The following is a 20,232-nucleotide window of genomic DNA, read 5'->3' as shown; positions in this document are numbered from 1 at the left end:
GCTCTCCTCATGCGAGTTTGAAGGTTACTGTGTGCTTTTGTCTCAGGGTGACAGTCACCGCTTGTGCCTCTGTTGTGCCGCCTGTTGGGTCACCAACATATTTGACCCGGAGTCTTGCGAGACATGCTCCATGCTTGTTCTCTAATTTACCCATTCTGATGACATTGATATTAGGGTACAGGCGGCATCTGAGTTGCATGCTGGGTTTACATTGCTGCAGCGCACTAGGTTGGTTGCCCACCCGGATGCCCAAAGGCTGCCCCATTTTGGTTATAGGAACCCGGACTTGGGGGCGTTAGTTGCTTCAACTTTTGTTCAGTCCACATTCCCTGGTCCTTCCGCTGTTGTTCATCCTGCTCCCATACCCACCCTTCCCACTGCTTCCGGCTCCCAAATGTCTGAGGGTTTCGAAGTCTGAGCGGGGTTTAGATGATAATGAGATTCAGGCAACTTCAGGGGCTGCCCCATTCGGGGTTGGGGATGGAGACATTTGAGCCAGTTCCTCTTGCCGAGGCTTCTGGGTCCCACCAGCAGGGGCCCCTTCTTTTCTGTCTTTTCCCTGAACTCTGCCTTTTCTTCAGGGGTAGAGGGCATCCCCGGATTCAGACTTGGGGGCTCCCAAGGCTGGGGAGGAGTTGACCTTGGGGGGCTTGGGGCCCCCCTTTGACCCCGCTTGGGTGTTAGTGCCCTCTTCATGGGCCTTGTTGTTGCAGAGGAAAGGGTTTTCTTACCCCCCCTGTATGAGTATGATTTAGAGGTTGGCTCCTTTCTGGGTTTCCTTGGGTTCCAAGGCTCCTTCTTTCTGGAGGTTTTCTGCTAATCGGATCTCACCAAAGGAGGTTCGTTAGGCGCTTGCTGCGTCCCTCCTGCAAAACCCGGATTCTGTCACTGTGATGGATCTGTCCTCATTTGAGTTCGGTTCTTCTTCCCCATATTGGGTGCATTTGGAGATTCCAGAGTCTTCCTGGCTGGCAGACTGCCCATTCTTTTCAATGGGGCGAGGCATGGGATCTGTTGGACTCGCACGCTTGAAAGACAGGAAACTTGTATCGTTCTGCAGGTTTAGCTAGGGAGCGAGTTTGAGCGCCTTAATGCGTGCTTGTTCGCCCGTGTGCTTCCTCGTGATGTTGGCCTTGTACAGCTGCATGTGCAGGTTCCTACCCGTTTGGCTACTCGAGCTGTCGGGGCTCGGTGGACCATTGAATGTGTTTTCCGGGTTCCAACCCGTCTTGTACGGGTTCCTTGGTTGCTGTGCCCTTGTCTCTGGGTGACAGTTGCCATTTTTACCTCCGTCATGCTGCCTGTTGGGTCACTGCTAGCAGTTGTGGGGCGGTTTGCCCCTGCCTGGGTTTTCTGCTTCTGGGTGGAGTTTTTCGCCCATCCAGTCTGCTTGCTTCCCACTTTTGCTGGCGTGTTTTCATATCTTTTGCGTTGGTCACAGCCCTCTGTTCTGGTGGTCAAGTTCTTCTGCCGGTTTCCCGGCGGGGCCACCAGGGCGGCGTTGCGGTTTGTTTACATGCGCCTGGGTGTGCGAGCGAGCTTCTTGGGTGAGTTTTTTCACCTTTTTCAGGGGTTTTATTCTCCTGTTGTTGTTTCTTTGTTTTTCGGGTATTTTCTGCCCATTTTCTTTTCCTCTGGGAACGTTTGAGTGTTGATTTTACACCGGGTGTAAAATCAACGGTGGCGGATGGCTCCTCCCTCTTTTCGGGGGTTCAGGGCTGGCAGGGTGGGCTTCTTCCCCCTGCGCTTCATGTCATCTTGGTGGGTGCGTTGGACATGGTCGTTCCACCCCATCCTTCTGGGGTTCCAGTCTGCTCTATGCAAACACGGGCCTGGCGAACCTACGGTTCTTCTGGACTACTTCAGTCTGTGCCCTGGATTCTTTGCCCTCATCGGAGGACTGTTGTCTCCTGTCCGGCTTTTGTTGGGGCCAGGTGCCTGGATGGTGGCTCTGGACCTCCAGGTCTACTCTTGGCACGTTCTTCTCCGGTTTTCCAGGACTGGCACAGTTGGTAGTGGGGCTTCAGGCTTGCTGCTTTTGTTGCCTTCCCTATTTTATAATTGGCACTTGGTGTATTTATGCTTCTTTTCCGGATCTTTGTGCCCTGTCTGAGTCTGCTTGGGATTCGGTGTCTGGCCTACCTCGACGACTGGCTGGTTAGGGCTCCCAGTCAGTCCGCTTGTCTGCTCGCCAGGGGTGTGGTTCTTTCCAGATCGCCGGGTTTGGTTTCCTGGTGATCTGGAGGCCGTTCCATCTGTTTCCGTCCCGGTTCGGATCTGGCTGGGTCTTGTTTCGGGCTCTTGCGCCGCTCCTTGTCTTTCCCTCCAGAAGTGTTGCTGCGGCTGTGGTCCCGCCTTCAGTTGTTCATGAGAGGGTATTGGGTTGCTCGGCGATTGCTCGAGCAGTTGTGTGGGAGTCTGAACTTCGACGTGCTGGTCTGCCCGCAGGGTCGGGTTTGGTTTCGGCGTCTGTTTGGTTCCTTCAGAGACTCCCCTTCCACCCCTCTTGCAATCGTTGGGTTCGTTCCTCCGGGGATCTTGTGTTGGTGCTTCGTCACCAGCTTCCTCTTTGGGGTTTTTGGGGTTCCGTTCCTTGGTACCTCCCCGAGCCTTTGCTCGAAGTGTTCACGGACAAGTCATCTCTCGGCTGGGGCTTTGTAACCAGTGCTCACCAGGTTGGCCGGGGATGGTGGGATCTGTCCATCCATCGGGCTCACAGCACGGTTCGGGAGTTCGTGGCTGTCTGGTTTGCGCTTCGGAGGGTTTGGGTCACTCAGTGCTCTACCATTCAGCTCCATTCGGACTGTTCTCTGGCAGTTCTTTGCCGGAACCCCAGGGTTTCTCTTAGGTGTTTGCCTTTGGGGTTGCTTCGAGTGGCCTGTTTGCTGGATTCTCAGGGTTTGGCTAAGCTGAAGTTCATGTCCGAGGTGTGTCCTACGTCCTGACGGACAGCTTGTCTCAGTTCATTCCTCTGTTAGCGGATTGGTCAGTCGTCGCCGACTCATTTCATTGGCTCTGCCGGACATATGGACTCCTGGCCATGCACGTCTTTGAGTCGGCGTGGTTTAGGCGTCGCCCATTCTATGTGGCGCCCTTACCCCTCCTGCGAGGCGTTCACGGTGGATGCCTTTCAGCAGGACTGGTCGAGGTGGGGGTACCTGTTCCTTTTCTCCCAGTCCAGCTGTTGCTTCAGGTTCTGGCTTGGTTGGAGCCCATTCCCAAGAGAGTAGTCTTCATGGTCCCACTGGTGGCCGGCCCAGCTTTATTTTCAAACGATGCTTGTTAGGTGTCCAAACCCGGGGCATTTTCCCGCAGCTCCGCCTCTTTCGGCACGTCGGACCGGTCCTGTACGTGACTGGTTCGGCCTTCTCCTTGGCTCTTCGCGTCTGGTATTTTTACGCGGGTATCACCATCTCTGTGGTGATCAGGTGGCTTTGTTGACGGTGTCCCACCTGCGAGCTTCGTCTTGGTGACAGTATGACGTTCCTGGTGTTTCTATGCACCTTTTTCTTGCTTTTCGTAGGTTGTCTTCTCTTTCGCATCAGGTTGTCTTGTCCTTTCTTGGGTTTTCAGGACTACAGTTATTTGATGTTTCTTACTGTCACCTTGTTTTGTGCGGCGCTGGCGGAGCTGCTCTGGCTTGCGTTTGGGGTGGACGTCACATCTGCCCTGTTCTGTACGCTTTCTCGTGTTTTGTTTCACCTCCGGCCTGCTCATGCATCGCCTGAGCCGTCCTGATCCTTGATCAGGGTGCCCTCTTATCTTCTCCTCAGTTTATGGTAGCCACTTCAGTTCAGGTTTCTGCTCTTTGGTACTGGTAGTAGGTTTGTATGTTTGCAGCCTTTCTTGGTCCTTCTGGCGACGGTCGAGACGGCTGCATACCATGTCAGGGATGCGCTTTGGGTTGATCCGGTTTCCCTCGTTCCCTGTTTCAGGGCTCGGGTCTCCCAGGTTGTCCGCAGAGTTTTTAGGTCTTCCAGCCTGCGGTCTGTGCTGTTCTAATGTTTGCAGCTTTCGCTGCTGTGTTGGTGACGTCTAGGGCTCATTTTGGGCGCGAGGTTTTGAGGGTCGCAAAGGTTCCTGGCCACCCGTTCTTTATGCGTGTGTCTGCACCTGTGCGTTTCTTGTTGCCTTGGGTCGCAGGTTGCAGCCTGTTGTCTCGGCTTCGCGTTGCGGAGTTTGTGGCGGCTGCCTCCCGAGTCAGCCCTTTCTTTTCCTTCTCTTTGGGTATAAAGCTCCAGGGAGCTGTAGGGGCTCCCCACAGAAAACCAGCGTTGAATGTAATGAAACGCCATTTTCTGGGTGAGCCCCGGAGGTTCCCTGGCAACCCTCCCTCCCACTGGTCGGCGTTTTTTTCGCGTTGGTTGAACCTTAGTTTCCGAATTGATGCTAAGCAGCCGGCGCGGTGAGGTCCAGGGCTTTCCCCTCCCCCTCTCAGGGCAGGAAGAGCTGTGTGGATGATCGGCACGGTAGTAAAGTGTGATGTTTGCTTGTTTGCTTGTTTCCTTTGGATTGTAGGGAGTTTCTACCTCTCTGTTCATTTTTTTGTTTTACTTTTTTAACATGTGGGGTTTGTTTTGTTACGCCTACCTTTCTGAGTGCCTAACCCTGGTCGATGGCAGATAAGGAAAACCCCAACCACAAGGGGGTTTTCCAGGGCCATTGCTCCCTGACACCTCTCTGAAGGGGCCAGGTTCTGGCACTGGTCCCTGGTAGGTCTGAACTCCTTAGCTAATGTCCCGGTCTAATATAACATACATTAGCCCAATAAGCTCCAGGGAGCCTCCGGGGTTCACCCAGAAAATGGCGTTTCATTACATTCAACGCTGTTTTTTTTTCAAAATCTATTGCATGTTGTGATAATTACTTTATAAAAGACTGACATATTTCAGAGAAAAATTTATTTTCAGAGAATCCTGGCAACAAATGCTTGGAGACAAGATTTTGATGTAGCAAATATCACTAGAAACACACCAGGGGTAAAGAAAACTTTTGATACAAAAATATGTGAAATTTTGAATCAGCGAGACAGACAGGAACGACCTCTAATATATGTGGCTGTTCGAAATCACAGCATACAAAAGAGAAATGTTGATGATATGACTCTCTTCATAGTGTACATGTTGGTAAGTTATATCAAAAGTTTCCTTTAAACAACAAGAAAAGTTGGGTAAATATGTCTATGGGCTCTACTCTCGGTGCAATTTCTAATTTTCTGTGGGGAGACCCTACAGCTCCCCGGAGCTGATATGTATGTATTAGACTGCCGCATCAGTCGATTGGAGTTCTTTGTCTACCGGGGACCACGAGCCAGAACCTAACCCCCTCAGAGAGGCTAGGGATGCAATGGCCTATAGAAACCCCCCATGTGTTGGAAGCATTCCATGTCTGCTATTGACCAGGGCTAGCACCCAGAAAGGTATACGTAACAAAACAAGCCCCAAATGGTAAAAATTGCTACCTAAAAGCTGAACAAGGAGGCAGAACTCCCGAACTAAAATAAGCAAACGTCACTACTACTGCTAAGCTGCTCGTCTGCACAGCTAACAATAACAAGAACCACCCCAGGGGGAGTCCCGGACCCCCTGCGCCAGCTGCTCCAGCATTCAGTTCTCGGCTGATGTCTGACTGTGGCGGTCGTCGACTCTGGCCTCTCATTCTGTGCAGTCGTGTGCCTTGTGGTGTTTTTCTGTGGTGCAGTGGGCATGCCAGGAGTCATTCATCAGTACTGGGGCTGCATGCGCTTAGGGTCACCTTCCCTAAGCACCCTGCAAGTACTGCCCTTGCGTTCTGGGGTTCTCTTCCACAGGGCGTTCGGGAACCGCTTCCGCAGGGATCTTTTGCGCCTCGCCAATTGCCTGCCCTTGGGGTCAGCTGGGGTTTTCATTCTTTTGTTTGGCCTTGGGTAGGAAGTGGTATCGTTGCTGGTAGGGGCGCAAAGTACTGTGCACCTTGTCTCCTATTATATACAGCGGCCGGTTCTGTTCCTCCTGGAGACGTGCTTTCGCTGAGTTTTCTTTTTCTTTTTGTTTATTTTCCTGGTGGGGATCTAACCACTTTGGTCTGTTCCACCTTCTGGTGGTCCTCCGCTAGGCTCCTGTGCTTGCACACATCACAGGGGTTCAGTTTTAGCAGTTTCTCTTGGTAGTTTGGGCCCAACCGGTTAGCAGTACCTTGTCTGGGCTTTCCTTAGTAGTCAGCCTAAGGGCTCTGGAAAACCCCATTGGGGCTCATTGGACCTATGGACGCTATCTCAAGATGATTTCGGGGCTTAGTGTCCCCGCGGCCCGGTCCTCGACTAGGCCTCCTTTTTGTTCCACACCCCCCAGGAAGCACCCCGTAGCAGCTGTCTAACTCCCAGGTACCTATTTACTGTTAGGTAACAGGGGCATCAGGGTGAAAGAAACTTTTTGCCCATTTGTCTCCGCCTTCATTGGGAATTGAACCTGGAACCTCAGGATTACGAATCCGAAGCGCTGTCCACTCAGCTGTCACGCATCCTCTGAGTTCCAACCCGCCGAGTGCAGGGTTGGGCTCTGTCCTCTTGTCTCTGGGTGACACTCACCTGTTTTGCCTCCGTCATGCTGCCTGCTGGATCAATGACACCTTTGACCCGGAGTCCTGCGAGTCTTGTTCCTTGTTTGAGCTCCACTCTACCCATTCTACCAAGATTGATGTTCAGGTATAGGCGGCTTAATCTTTGCATGCACGGTATTGGTTGCTGCAGTGCCCTAGGTTAGTTGCTCACCCGGATGCCCACAGGCTGCCACGTTTGGGTTATAGGACGACTATAACCATCAAGTCGCATCAAAGTCGCATCAACGTCGCATCAAAGCGACTAACGCCCTCCCCAAGTCGGGTGACTTGGGGGGGGGGGTGTTAGTCGCTTTGATGTTGGTCTCGTCCACACTCCTGAGTCCTTCCCAGGTTGGTGTTGTTCGTCCTGCTCCCGTCTCCCAAATGTCTGAGGGTTTTGGAGTCAGGGCAGGGTTTAGATGGACGTGAAACTCGGACAGCTTCGGGGGCTGCCCCATCCGGGTTGGCGACGGAGGCATTTGAGCCGGTTCCTCCTGCCAAAGCTTCTGGGTCGTACCAGCAGACCCACTTCTTTTTTCTTCTTTTCTCCTGGACTCAGCTTTTTCTAAGAGGGCTGAGGGTGTGGAGGCCGGCTCTGCCCAGGGTCCTGACATGGAGGATCCCGGGGGGCTTGGGCCCTGTTTGACCCTGCCTGCTGGATACCTATTGGTATTCTCTTCGCAGGACTTGTTATTGCAGGGGAGGGGGTTTTCTTATCCCCCCCTCCCTTCCTGTATGAGTATGATTTGTCATCGGCTCCTCCCTGGGTTCAGTTCCGGGTTCCCTTGGGTTCTTCAGTTCCTTCCGGAGGTGTTCAGATTCTCGAATCCCGCCTAGGGAGGTTCGGGAGGCCATCGCTGCATACCTCCTGTGAAACCCGGATTACACCTCAGTGATGGATCCGTCTTCTTTTGACTTTGGGTCGACTTTTCCCTTTTGGGTAAGTTTCGAGGTACCAGTCTTCCTGACTGGTGGACTGTACTTTCTTTTCATTGTGCAGGTTCCTTCCCTTTTGGCTGTCTTGATTGTTGAGGATTTCCACGCCTATGGGCACTTTGCCTCGGTCTTGCATTTCTTTTCCCCTTCTCAAGCTGTCTTCGGCTTGGCTTGAGGAGAATGTGGAGGTGCTAGGTGCTGGGTCTTTGTCCAGTGCGCTTGCCTCTGCAGCTCAGGTGTTGGCTGTCATGTTGAAGTTGTTTGTGCCAATTCTCAAGGTGGCGGTGTCTGTTTTTTGCTTCTCGCTTGCCGTGGTGGCTCTTCTTGGAAGGGTCGTGCCAGAGCTCAGGGTTTCTCCAGTTGTGGTATGCCAGTGGGACCAGTTTGTGAGCCAGCACTTCCATTGCAGCCAGCGATGTCAGGTCGGCGCAGTGATTACTCTGCTTGCCTGTCAGCTTTTTGTAAGGGGCGTCTGCACTCTCACGGATCGCCCTGTTGACAGGGCAATGAGGGGGAGGCTCTCACTGTTTGCTCATGCCTGGTTCCACAATTCGTAGGCATTTCGGGTTGTCTCTTCCGGCCTGCGGTGGTGTTAGATGGCTTCTCCTCCTCTGGAAGGTTCGGGGCTGACGGGGGAGGCCCTGCCCTGCACTCGGGTCATTTTGGAGTGGGTACGCTTGGGCGTGGTCGAAACATCCATGTCCCTCAGGTGGGTTTCCCGCCTGTTTCTTGTCCCAAAACGGGACTGTGTGGATCTGCAGTTCACTCTGGACTTGTCCGATTTAAACCCTTAGATTTTTTGTCCCCTCCTTTCGGATAACTTCCTCTGTCCCAGGTCCGGCTTCACTTGGAGCTGGGTGCTTGGATGGTGCCTCTGGACCTCTGAGATATGTATTGGCATGTCCCAATTCATCCAGGGTTCAGGGACTAGTTAGGTTTTGTGGTGGGGAGTCAGGCTTTCCGCTATCGTTGCCTTCCGTTTGGCCTGAATCTGGCACCTCGCATGTTCACATAAATTACCCGGGTTGTGGTGACCCATCAGCACAATGTTATGGGGGTTCGGGTTCTGGCCTACCTTGACGACTGGCTGGTTTGGGCTCCCAGCCAGTCCACATGTCTGCTCGCCAGGGATTTGGGTCTTTCCCAGCTCCTCGGGTTTGAGTTCCTGGTGTACTGGAGGAAGTCCCATCTGGTTCCCTCTTAGGTATGGTCTTGGCTGGGTCTTGTTTGGGACTCTCAGACCGCTTCCTTGTCTTTCCCCCCAGAGGCTCTGCTGCGACTGCAGTCCCGCCTTCAGCTGTTTTTGGAGGGCTCTCAGGTCATGAGGAGGTTGCTCAAGGGTTGTGCAAGAGTCAGAACTTTGCCATGTTGGTATACCCGCCAGGCTGAGCTTGGCTTCGTTGGCTGTTCTGGTTCCTTCGGGGATGTCCCTTCCGCCTCTCTGATGATTACTGGGTTCAGCTTCCAGGTGCCTTACATCCTCTGTTGCATCGCCGACTTCCTTCTCTGGTTTTTCAGGGTTCAGTGCCTTGGCGCCTACCCGAGCCCTCGATTGATGTGTTCACAGACGCGTCATCTCTTGGCTGGGGCTTTGTGACCAGTGCTCACCAGGCCAGCCATGGGCAGTGGGGTCCGTCCTTCCGTCAGGCACACAGTACGGTGCGGGAGTTCGCGGCCATGTGGATGTCACTCCGCAGGATTCGGGTCACTCGCAGATCGATAATCTTGCTCCATTCAGATCACTCCCTAGTGGTTCATTGCCTGAACCGTGGGGGTTTGATGCGGTCCTTGGCTCTTTGCAGCTGGTTACTTCGAGTGACTCGTCTGCTGAATTCTCGGGGTTTGGCTCTATTGGCCATTCATATTCAGGGGGGTTGTCCAATGTCCTAGCAGATGGCCTGTCATGGTTCATTTCCCTGTCCATGGATTGGATGGTCGACGCCAACTCGTTCAGTTGGATCTGTCAGATGTATGGGCTCTCGGAGGTGGACCTCTTCGTGTGGTCGAGGCGTCTTCCGATATACTGTATGTGGCGCCTTTTCCCAATTGCAAGGCTGTTGGGGTCGATGCCTTCTGGCAGGACTGGTCAAGGTGGAGTTAGTTGTAACTCTTTTTTCCCTGGTTCCACTGTTGCTGCAAATCCTGGCTAACTTGGAGACTTACCAAGGAAGAGTAGTCCTGTTGGCAACTTGGTGGCCGGCCCAGCCTTGATTTCAGGCGCTGCTTGCTCGGTGTCTGAACCCAGGGTCTTCTCGCAGCTCCTCCTCTTTCAACAGATCGGACCAGTCCGGTACGTAGCTGGTTTGATCTTCTCAGTTCTTCGCGTCTGGTGTTTGTGAAGCAGTTCTGTCAACATTTGTATAGTGAGTAGGTGACATTGTTGAAGGTGTTCCACCTACATCGAAGGTGTTCTCGTCTCGCCGGCAGTATGATGTTTCTTGGCGGCCCTTTCTTTATTTCTTGTCCCTTCATAGGTTCTCTTCTGTTTTGGATTGCGTTGTCTTATCCTTCCTGGATTGGTTGTTTCAGGACCGTTATTTTATACCAAATACTGTTGCCACGTATCGTGCGGCACTAGCGGAGCAACTTCAGCATGCGTTAAGGGTGGATGTTACTTCTGCTCCATTCCGCAAGCTGTCTTGTGCGTTGCTTCACCTTCAGCCTGCTCATTAGACCGGGTGCTTTCTTTTCTCTCTTTAGCTCAGTTTGTTGTGGCCCCCTTCAGTTCAAGATTGTTTTGTGAAGGCTCTTTTCCTGTTGGCATTGGCCTCTGGGGGTCGGCTTCATGCTCTTCTTCGGTGCAGAGGTTTCCGCTCTTTTGGTCCTGGTGGTAGGTTTGTTCATTTGCTGCTGTCTCCCTCTTTTCTGCCGAAGAATGAGATTGCTGCTTTCCGGAGGGGTCTTTGGGTTGTTGATGCTTGGTTGGTTCGGCCAGGGGGTGCATCATGTGTTGTGTCCGATTGCAGCTCTTCGTTGTTACCTGCGCCCCACGGCCATGGTAGCTGGGGACGTGCTTTGGGTTGACCCAGTTTCCCTTCTTCCCTGTTCCAGGGTTCGGGTCTCCCAGGTCGTCCTCAGGGTTATTCGGTCCAGTCAGCCTGCGGTCTATCCTTGTGCCCATGATGCTCATAAGTTTGCTGCGTTGGCTGCCGTCTTCGGTGAAATGTCTTGATCTGACATTTGGGCACAGGGTTTTTGGAGGTCGAACAGGGTCCAAGAGATTCCTGGCTCTAGTCGGGCATGTGTCACATTGGATCGGCGGTTGCATCCAGTTGTCCAGACTTCGAGTTGAGGAGCAAGTGGCGACCACCTCCCAAGTAAGTCCCTTGTTTTTATCTTTGGTTAAGTAGCTCTGGGGAGCTGAAGGGGGCTTACCACAGAAACCCAGCGATGAATGTAATGAAACGTCATTTTCTAGGTGAAACACGGAAGCTCCTAGGCAACCCTTCCTCCCTCTGGTCGGTGGTTTTTGTGTGTTTTGACATCCAACCTCAGAACTGGAGGGTGGATAGCCGGCGTGGGGGTCTGGGGCTCCCCCCATCCCTCTCCCGGGGAGGGGGGAGAGTTGTGCAGACGGCGGCGCGGTAACGGTTATGATGTCATGCTGGTTTGCTTGTTTTCGTTTGGGGAGTTCTGTCCAACAGTTCGGCTTTCTGTAGCAATTTGTTAACCAGATAGGGTTTGTTTTGGGGTGCCTACCTTTCTGGGTGTCTGACCCAGTCAAAGGCATACATAGAATGCTCCCAACCACATGGGGGTTTCTATAGGCCATTGCTCCTCGTGCCTCTCTGAGGGGACCAGGTTCTGGCTCATGGTCCCCGGTAGGCCTATTACGCAGTTTGCTTTGACTGATGCCAGGGTCTAATACATTCATATCAGCCTGGATAGCTCCCGAGAGCCTCCAGGTCTCACCCAGAAAATGGCGTTTCATTACTTTCAATGCTGGTTTTTTATTGATTACAATATGCAGCTATAATGCCATTTTTAGTGTCTTGATAAACAAATATGTTTAATATTAAATCAAATGTGCTTTTAAATTTATCACTGAAGGAAACATCTTGAAAAAAAAAATAAGGATTCATGCAAATTAACTTTGGTGTCGTAAATTCTGAGCAAATGTGAACAAAATGCTTTCAGAATTATAAATCATGTGCAGAATTTTAGCGCTATAATTTAAACACCCCGCCTGGGATAGGGGCAGCAATAGTTCATCCACGACCGATAGTTGCCAGATGCCACCTAGAAAAAAAATCCAGGCCAACATTCTTGGGTGTAAGAGCTTCAGTATTGAGCAAGCCACCAAGGCTGGCGCACGCAGCACGAGCTCACAGCACCGATGTTCAGCTTGTGACCACAGCATCGCCTACAAATGCCATAATATATATGATACTGCTATTATTTAGCAATGATAGTATTACAGAAGACCCCTGACTGTGATAAAACTGACCAGGATTCTGATGATAGCAGGATTGTGGTGATATTTAGCGCTATGCTCCATGGAGGGAGGAGTAAGGCTGTGGAGGGAGGGTTGTGGCGTCGTCTTCTGACTGTGTGTGGCCCCCTTTTATTGACTGCACTCACCATACTAGCTTAGTGGTTCGCTATGGTGAACACAAATGTAGATACTTATATATAATGTGTGCATAGAGTGTAATAACAGCAAGAGGAGTAGGTTGGGAGCCACCATTTTGGTAAAGGAGGTGCATTGTCTGCATGACTTGTCATGTTGTTTACTGGTGACCACTATGATCTTTGGGCACCATACCAGTTTACTTGTACAAGTATGGTGAATAAAACAGGTAGATACTTATATATAATGTGTGTATATAACGTAGTAACACCACAAACAATATTGATGGAGGAGAAATATTAGTGCGTCTGGCCTTGAGGGCGGCCGCCATCAGCTGACTGTATGAGTAGCTACGTCTTTGTGCCTTTACTCACCATACAAGCTTAGATGTACAGTTATGGTGAACAAACATGTAAATACGTATATATAACGTCTGTGTATAGTGAATAAATGCAAAAACAGCATTGTGGGAGGAGAATGAGGGCGAGTGAGGTGTTGTTGAGGGAGGGAGTGGCAGCGAGTTGCTGGCTGGTTTGTGGCGGTCACTCCTTGTTGCATTCTGACTCATAATACCAACTTAGTGGTTCGTTATGGTGAGCAAAACATGCAGATACTTATATATAACCTGTGTATATAGTGTAATAACAGCAAAACTATTTGTTTATTGTTTTATGAACATAACAATTGAATTACTAATATGCACACCATAATTTTGAGTAAAGCGATGGTTCAAAGTTTTATTATATAAATATATTACAATTCACTATTGAATAATATTACTGCAAAAAAACTAAGAAAAAATCAATCAGAGACATTGAAATAATTAGGTAATAATATATTTGTGGCAACTGCCGCCTGACAGCTCGAGCGGAGTAGACCTCATCTGGCGAAGGCTCTGTCAACGCCCCTTTTCTATGGGGAGCCCCTACCGCTCCCTGGAGCTTATCGGGCTAATGTATGTTATGTTAGACCAGGACATTAGCTATGGAGTTCAGACCTACCAGGGACCAGCACCAGAACCTGGCCCCTTCAGAGAGGTTTCAGGGAGCAATGGCCCTGGAAAACCCCATTATGGTTGGGGGTTTTCCTTATCTGCCATCGACCGGGGTCAGGCACCCAGAAAGGTAGGCATAACAAAACAAACCCCACATGGTAAAAAACTACAACAAAAACTGAAGAGAGAGGTAGAAACTCCCTACAATCCCAAGGAAACAATCAAACAATCAAGTTACCGCCGCGCCGGTCATCCGCACAGCCCTCCCCTCCCCAGGAGGGGGAGGGGGGGGGGCCCTGGACCTCACCGCATCTGCTGCCTTCAGTTCGCAAGCTAGTGTCAACCGGGATAGACGCTTCTCTGGCCTCAAATTCCTGGGCGGTGTTTGCCTCGTGTAGCGTTCTCTGCTGTTTTTGTGTGGTGTGCGGTGGCCAGGAGTACCTCATCAGTGTTGGGGCTGCATGTGCTTAGGGGCTTCCTTCCCTAGGTGCCCTGTGAGTACTGCCCCTGCGTGTCAGGGTTATCTTCCCTGGGGCGTTTGGGAACCGCTCCCGTAGGGGTTCTTGCTGTTCGGCATTTGCCTCGACCTTGGGGCCAGCTGGGGCTTGGGGCCCTTGTTTGGCCTTGGATAGGGAGTGGTGTTGTGCAGGTTAGGGCATCATCATCAACACATCAAGCAGGTGTTGCACAGCCTGCCACCTAAGCGGCAACCGGTTTCCTTTTGCCTCTGGAGACGGTGTACTTTTGCGGGGGTTTTCTTTTGTTTTGTTTTTGTTTGCCTGGTGGAGGTTTTGCCTTGTGGGTCTATAGTTCCCCTGATATTGTTTTGGTGGCCCTCTGCTAGGCCCCCGTGCTTGTACACGTCCCAGGGGATTTCAGTGTTATCATCTACCCTTGTTTGGGTTTCTTAACCGGTTAGCAACACCTTGCCTGGGCTTCCCATAGTTGCTAGCCTACGGGCCCTGGAAACCCCTGTCGGGGCTCAGGGACCCATGGATGCGTCTCTCGAGTTCCAGCCTGCCTTGTGCAGGTTTGAAGGTTGCAGTATGCCCTTGTCTCAGGGTGACAGTCACCTCTTTTGCCTCCGTCATCCTGCCTGTTGGGTCAACGACACCTTTGACCCGGAGTCTTGCAAGTCATGTTCTCTGCTTGTGCTCCAGTTTTACTCTGAGGATGTTCCTGTTAGGGTACAGGCAGCATCAGCGTTGCATGTTAGGTTTAGGTTATTGCAACGCGCTAGGTTGGTTTCCCACCCGGATGCCCCGAGGCTGCCCCATTGTGGTTTTAGGGACCCTGACCTGGGGGCGTTAGTCGCTTTGGCATAGCGCTTTGGTTAGGCGCTTTGGCCGGGGACAGAGGCATTTAAGCTGGTTCCTCCTGCCGAGGCTTCTGGGTCCCACCAGCAGACCCCCTTCTTGTCTGCCTTTCCCTTGGACTCTGCCTTTTCTTCAGGGGTAGAGGGTTTGGAGGATGGCTCTGCCCCAGGTCCCGACATGGGGAATCCTGGGGCTGGGGAGGAGTCAACCTTGGGGCCTTGGGGCCCCTGTGATCCTGCTTGGGTGCTTTTACCTTCCTCGCGGGGCTTATTGTTGCAGGGAGGAGGGATTTTCTTTCCCCCCTTCCCTGTATGAGTATGATTTGGGTTCGACTCCTTTCCCGGTTCGGTTCCGGGTTCCTTTGGGTACCTCGGATCCGTTCTTTCTAGAGGTTTTCTACTTCCTGTATCTCCGCGAAGGTGGCTCGGGAAGGTCTTGCTGCATACCTCTTGCGAGACCTGGTTATGCCTCTGCAATGGATCCATCCTTGTTTGAGTTCGGTTCTTCTTCCCGTTTTTGGGTGCGTTTGGAAGTTCCGGAGTCTTCCTGGCTGGCAGACTGCTCTTTCTTTTCGTTGGGGTGTGGCATGGGTTTTGTCGGACCCACACGCTTGATTGGCGAGAAACTGCTACTTTTATGCAGGTTTACCTGGGAGGCGAGTTTGAGCACCTAATGCGTGCTTGTTCGCTCCTGTGCTTTCTTCGGGATGTTGGCCTTTTCTAGCTTCACGTGCAGGTTCTTCAGCTTTCGGCTTCGCTGGTTGCGGAGGAGTTGCGCTCCCGTGGGTATTTGGCTTCGGTCTTGCGTGTCTTTTCCCTTCTCGAGCTGTCTTCTGCTTGGCTTGAGGAGGATGTGGGAGCGTTGAGTGAAGGGCCTTCACTCAACGCTCGTTGAGTGTTTTCGGCAGCTAGGGCGTCGGCTGCACTGTTGAAGCTCTTTGCGCCCATCCTGAAGGAAGCGGGGTCTCTGTTTTTTTGCTTCTTTCCTCACGCGCGGTCAGGCTGTGCTCACCCTCTCCTTGGAATCCACTTGGGCCCTGGCTCTTAGGTTTTCGTCTCCGTTTTATCCGTTGTTGTTTGCAGAGACTGCGGTCTCTCAGTTTCTGCATGCGGCTTCATCCAGTTGTCGTCCTATGGCGGACTTGTTGATTCTCCGGAGCAGTCGTTCTCGGCAGTTTCGGAGGGGTCGTGCAGGGTTCCGGGTTCTGCTGGTCGAGGTGGGCCATTGGTGCCATTTTCTGAGCCGTTGTTCCCTTCAGGGCCAGCGTCGTCTGGTCGGCGCAGTGATCGCCCTGTTCGACGTTTGGGTTCTTGTAAGGGGCGTCGGCCATTTCGCAGTTCGCCCCATTGACGGGGCGATGGGGAGGAGGCTCGCTCTGTTTACCCATGCTTGGTCCCACGATTTGTGGGCCTTTTCGTTCGTGTCATCCGACCTGCGGTGGCGTTGGGCAACACGTCCTCCTTTGGGGGGTTCGGGGCTACCTGGCAGGTTTCTTCTCCTGCACTTTGTCAAGTCGTCTTGGAGTGGGTGCGCTGTGGGCCTCTTCGCGTCGCGTGGTCTCGGCGTCTCCCAATGTATGTGATGCCCTTTCCCGACTGCGAGGTGTTCGCGGTGAATGCCTTTCGGCAGGACTGGTCGAGGTGGGGTTACCTGTACCTCTTCCCCCCCCGGTCCAGCTGTTGCTTCGGGTTCTGGTTCGGTTGGAGACATTCCCAGGGAGAGTAGTCCTTGTGACCCCTTGGTGGCCGGCCCAGCCTTGGTTTCCGATGCTATTGGTTTGGTGCCCGAACCCGGGATGTTTCCCACGGCTCTGCCTCTTTCAGGAGGTCGGCCCGGTCCGGTACAGGGCTGGTTCGAACTTCTCATCTGCTCTTCGTGTCTGGTCCTTTTGAAGCAGATGTATCACCATTTCTATGGTGATCAGGTGGCTTTGTTGATGGTGTCCCACCTGAGAGCTACGTCTCGGCGACAGTATGAAGTTTCCTGGCGTTCTTTTCACCATTTTCTGGCTCTTCGTAGGTTGTCTTTTCTTTCGGATCGGGTTGTCTTGTCCTTTCTTTCTTGGCTTTTTCAGGACCATCATTTGATGCCTAATACTGTCGCCTCGTATTGTGCGGCGCTGGCGGAGCCGCTCAAGCTAGTGTTCGGGGTGGACGTCACATCCGCCCTGTTTCGTAAGCTCTCCCGTACTATGTTTCACTTCCAGTCTGCTCATGCGCCTCCTGAGTCGTCCTGGTCGTTGGACAGGATGCTCTCCTATCTTTCCTCTCCTCGGTTTGTGGTGGCCCCTTCGGTTCCGGATTGTTTTTCCAAAGCTTTGTTTTTGTTGGCATTGGCCTCTGGGGGCCGGGTAGGGGAGCTTCATGCTCTCCTCCGGTGCAGGAGTTTCTGTTCTTTTGGTCCTGGGGGTAGGTTTGTCCGTTTGCAGCTTTCTCCATTTTTTCTGGTGAATAACGAGACGGCTGCTTTCCAGAGGGGTCCGTGGGTCAATGATGCTTGGTTGGTTCGGCCGGGGGTGCAACATGTATTGTGTCCGGTTGCAGCACTTCGCTGTTACCTGCGCGCTTCAGCTGGGGTGGCTGGGGATGTGCTTTAGGTTGATCCGGTTTCCCTTGTTCCCTGTTCCAGGGCTCGGGTCTCCCAGGTAGTCCGCAGGGTTATTAAGTTTAGCCAGCCTGCGGTCTATTCTCGCGCCCATGATGTTTGGAAGTTTGCAGCTTTGGCTGCCGTGTTTGGTAACAAGTCTTGGGTTCATATTCGAGCGCGTGGATTTTGGAAGGCGAACAGGGTCCTGGTCGCCCGTTATTTAGTGAACGTCCCTGCTGCTCGGCATTCTTGTGTTGCTTTGTGTCACAGGTTGCAGCCAGTTGTCTCGACTTCGCGTTGAGGAGTTTGTGGCCGCCGCCTCTCGGGTAAGTCCCTATTTCCTTCTCTTTGGGTATGTCGCTCCAGGGAGCCGTAGGGGCTCTCCACAGAAAACCAGCGTTGAATGTAATGAAACGCCATTTTCTGGGTGAGTCCCGGAGGCTCCCTGGCTATCCTCTCTCCCATCTGGTCGGCGGGGTTTTTTCACGTTGGTTGAAGCTTAGTTTCCGAACTGAAGGCAGCTGGCGTGGTGAGGTCTGGGGCCCAGGGTGCCTGACAGCTGGGTGGACAGCATTTCGAATTCGTAGTCCTGAAGTTCCAGGTTCGATCTCTGGTGGAGGCGGAGACAAATGGGCAAATGTTTCTTTCACCCTGATACCCCCTGTTACCTAGTAGTAAATAGGTACCTGGGAGTTAGACAGCTGCTATGGGCTGCTTCCTGGGGGTGGAGGCCTAGTCGAGGACCGGGCCGCGGGGACACTAAGCCCCGAAATCATCTCAAGATAACCTTAAGATTGCCCCCCCTCCCCCCTCCTGAGGAGTGGAGGGCTGCGGGGACAACCGGCACGGCTTTAAATTGATTGTTTGATTGTTTCCTTGGGATTGTAGGCAGTTTCAACCTCTCTGTTCGGTTTTTTGTTGTAGTTTTTTACCATGTGGGGTTTGTTTTGTTATGCCTACCTTTCTGGGTGCCTGACCCCGGTCAATGTCAGATAAGGAAAACCCCCAACCATAATGGGGTTTTCCAGGGTCATTGCTCCCTGAAACGTCTCTGAAGGGGCCTGGTTCTGGCGCTGGTCCCTGGTAGGTCTGAACTCTATAGCTTATGTCCTGGTCTAACATAACATACATTAACCCGATAAACCCCAGGGAGCCTCCGGGGCTAACCCAGAAAATGGAGTTTCATTACATTCAACGCTGATTTTTTGCCACACTTCCCTACCCTATTGTGGCTAAAATATGCCATCTACGACTTTTTGTTATTTTTTCCGTGATCAGAGAACAAAAATGAACACTTCTATAAGACGAAAGAATTTTTTAAATTTTTTGTTGTTGTTGTTGAGCTATTTGGACCCCTAGCGGTTAAAGGGTTAAGTGGCCATGAGTTAAGCGTGTATAGGCGATATGCAACCTCGCCAGAGCCGTTTCCCATCGCTGGTTACATTGGGAGGAGGAAGGCCATGAGGTCACACTACTCTTAAGAGGATTCAGTTTGTTACCAGTAACAGAAGACCAACAATCCTGCCAACGGGTAAGGATAGAGGAATGAATAACTGGGTAAAAATCGGAATAAGGAATACCTTTACGGAAGATGGGACAAGAGCCGACAGCTTCTCTAGCGGCAGCGTCCGCACACTCATTTAAAGAGGCACCAAATAGCTGGGAACCCAGCAAAACTCAACTGACTTAAATATACTAGAAATAAAAAAACAGCCAATGCTGAATCTCGACGACCACCGGATGGACCAGATTAAAGGACCCGAGAACCATGAGATCACTACGAGAGTCAATGACAACTGCAAAGGAAGATTGACAATGAGAAAGCTGGAGACGAAGATCATAGAGAATAGCATAGAGCTCTGCTGTGAAGATGCTAGTCTCTGGAGGTAGGCGACACATATAAGTGTGGTCAGGAAAAACAACAGAGTAGCCTAGTCTGAGTGCCAGAGTGCGAAGAAAAGTGCTCAAGGAAAAGGGATTTCAGAACCATAGGAGGGGTAAAAGCTTTAGTGATGCGGGCCAAGGATCTACAAAACTTCGGAAGGGGGATTCTCCACAGGGGCAAAGAAGGAACAATACGAGGAGAAATATTAAAAATACAAACAGAAGGAGAATCCTGTAAGCGAGATAACCGGACAGAAAGAGGGAGGTGGTGAAGAGGAACAGGAACTACAGGAGGGGTAAAAGTTAAAGCATGACAGAGGCAAGAGGAAGGATGTTGCAAAGACCGCGCAAGATAGCGAAGACAGTAGCGATCACGGCGGTCCTGGAGAGATAGGAAGCCAGTGTAACATACAAGATGAGGGCGGGATTCGAACGAAAGGCACCAGAGCTGAGGCGCAACCCAGTATAGTGCAAAGCATCAAGACGGCAAAGAGTAGAAGAAACAGATGCGTAAGCAGGGTACTTTTCTTTCAAAGCCAATACAAAAATATTTGCCTGGTCTCTGACCAATGGGAATGTTGATCCTTAAAACCTATAATAGGGTTATACTGTGATTTGATTGCAATTAAGGCCTTTTACTATGATGCTGCAATATTAACCCTTAAACTGCGCAACACATTATACTATGTGGTAATGGCTGTGGAATTGCACACCACATCATATGATGTGTGTGGGAGTAAGATTTAAAAGTCCTGCGGCTACACGGGGTTCACATCAGCTTCCTTAGGGCTCTTGTAAACAGATGCTATTTTTTTTTTTAATCATGGGCAACATTCCCGGGTGTGAAAGCCTCAGTACTGAGTGAGCCACCAAGGTTGGCGCACGCAGCATGAACTAACAGCGCTGCTGCTCAGCTTGTGACTACAGCATCCCCTAAAAAATTTAAAAATATATACATGTAACTGGTATTATTTAGCGGTGATAGTATTACAGAAGGGCCTGACTCTGATAATAGCAGGATTGTTGTGATAATTTGCGCTGTGCATAGTATGGTGGGAAGAGAAATGCTGAGGGAGGAGGGTGGTAGCGTCATCATCCGAATCTGTGTATTCACCTGGTTTTGCTTGCGGGGGTTGAGCTCTGCTCTTTCGGCCCGCCTCTCAACTGTCAATCAATCAACTGTTACTAACTACAGTGGAAGCTCGATTGACGACTGCCCTAGAAGACAAAATTTTTGGAACACGATGTCAAATTTGTCGTAAAATTTGAATTGGTACACGACGGTTTTTTTGAAAGACGACGTGTGTTCGTAAACATATGGGTCGAACGAGCGGGTGGTGCTGGGGGCACAAGGCGAGGTGCTCTCAGTT

At 51.6% G+C, this 20,232-nt stretch overlaps 1 protein-coding gene across 1 annotated transcript in view; it reads left to right on the top strand.

The window, feature by feature from the left end:
• Window positions 1–20,232, top strand: part of LOC123761791 (uncharacterized) — a 94,412-nt gene that overhangs the window by 32,602 nt on the left and 41,578 nt on the right. The window contains exon 3 of the mRNA XM_069330463.1: window positions 4,911–5,126. Within this exon, the coding sequence (XP_069186564.1) occupies window positions 4,911–5,126 (216 nt within the window). The remainder of the gene's footprint in view (window positions 1–4,910; window positions 5,127–20,232) is intronic.

The sequence above is a fragment of the Procambarus clarkii genome, chromosome 24, assembly GCF_040958095.1.
Source record: "Procambarus clarkii isolate CNS0578487 chromosome 24, FALCON_Pclarkii_2.0, whole genome shotgun sequence".
Taxonomy (NCBI): Eukaryota; Metazoa; Arthropoda; class Malacostraca; order Decapoda; family Cambaridae; genus Procambarus; species Procambarus clarkii.
The sequence above is the reverse complement of the archived record's forward strand: the minus strand, read 5'-3'. Positions and strand labels throughout refer to the sequence as shown.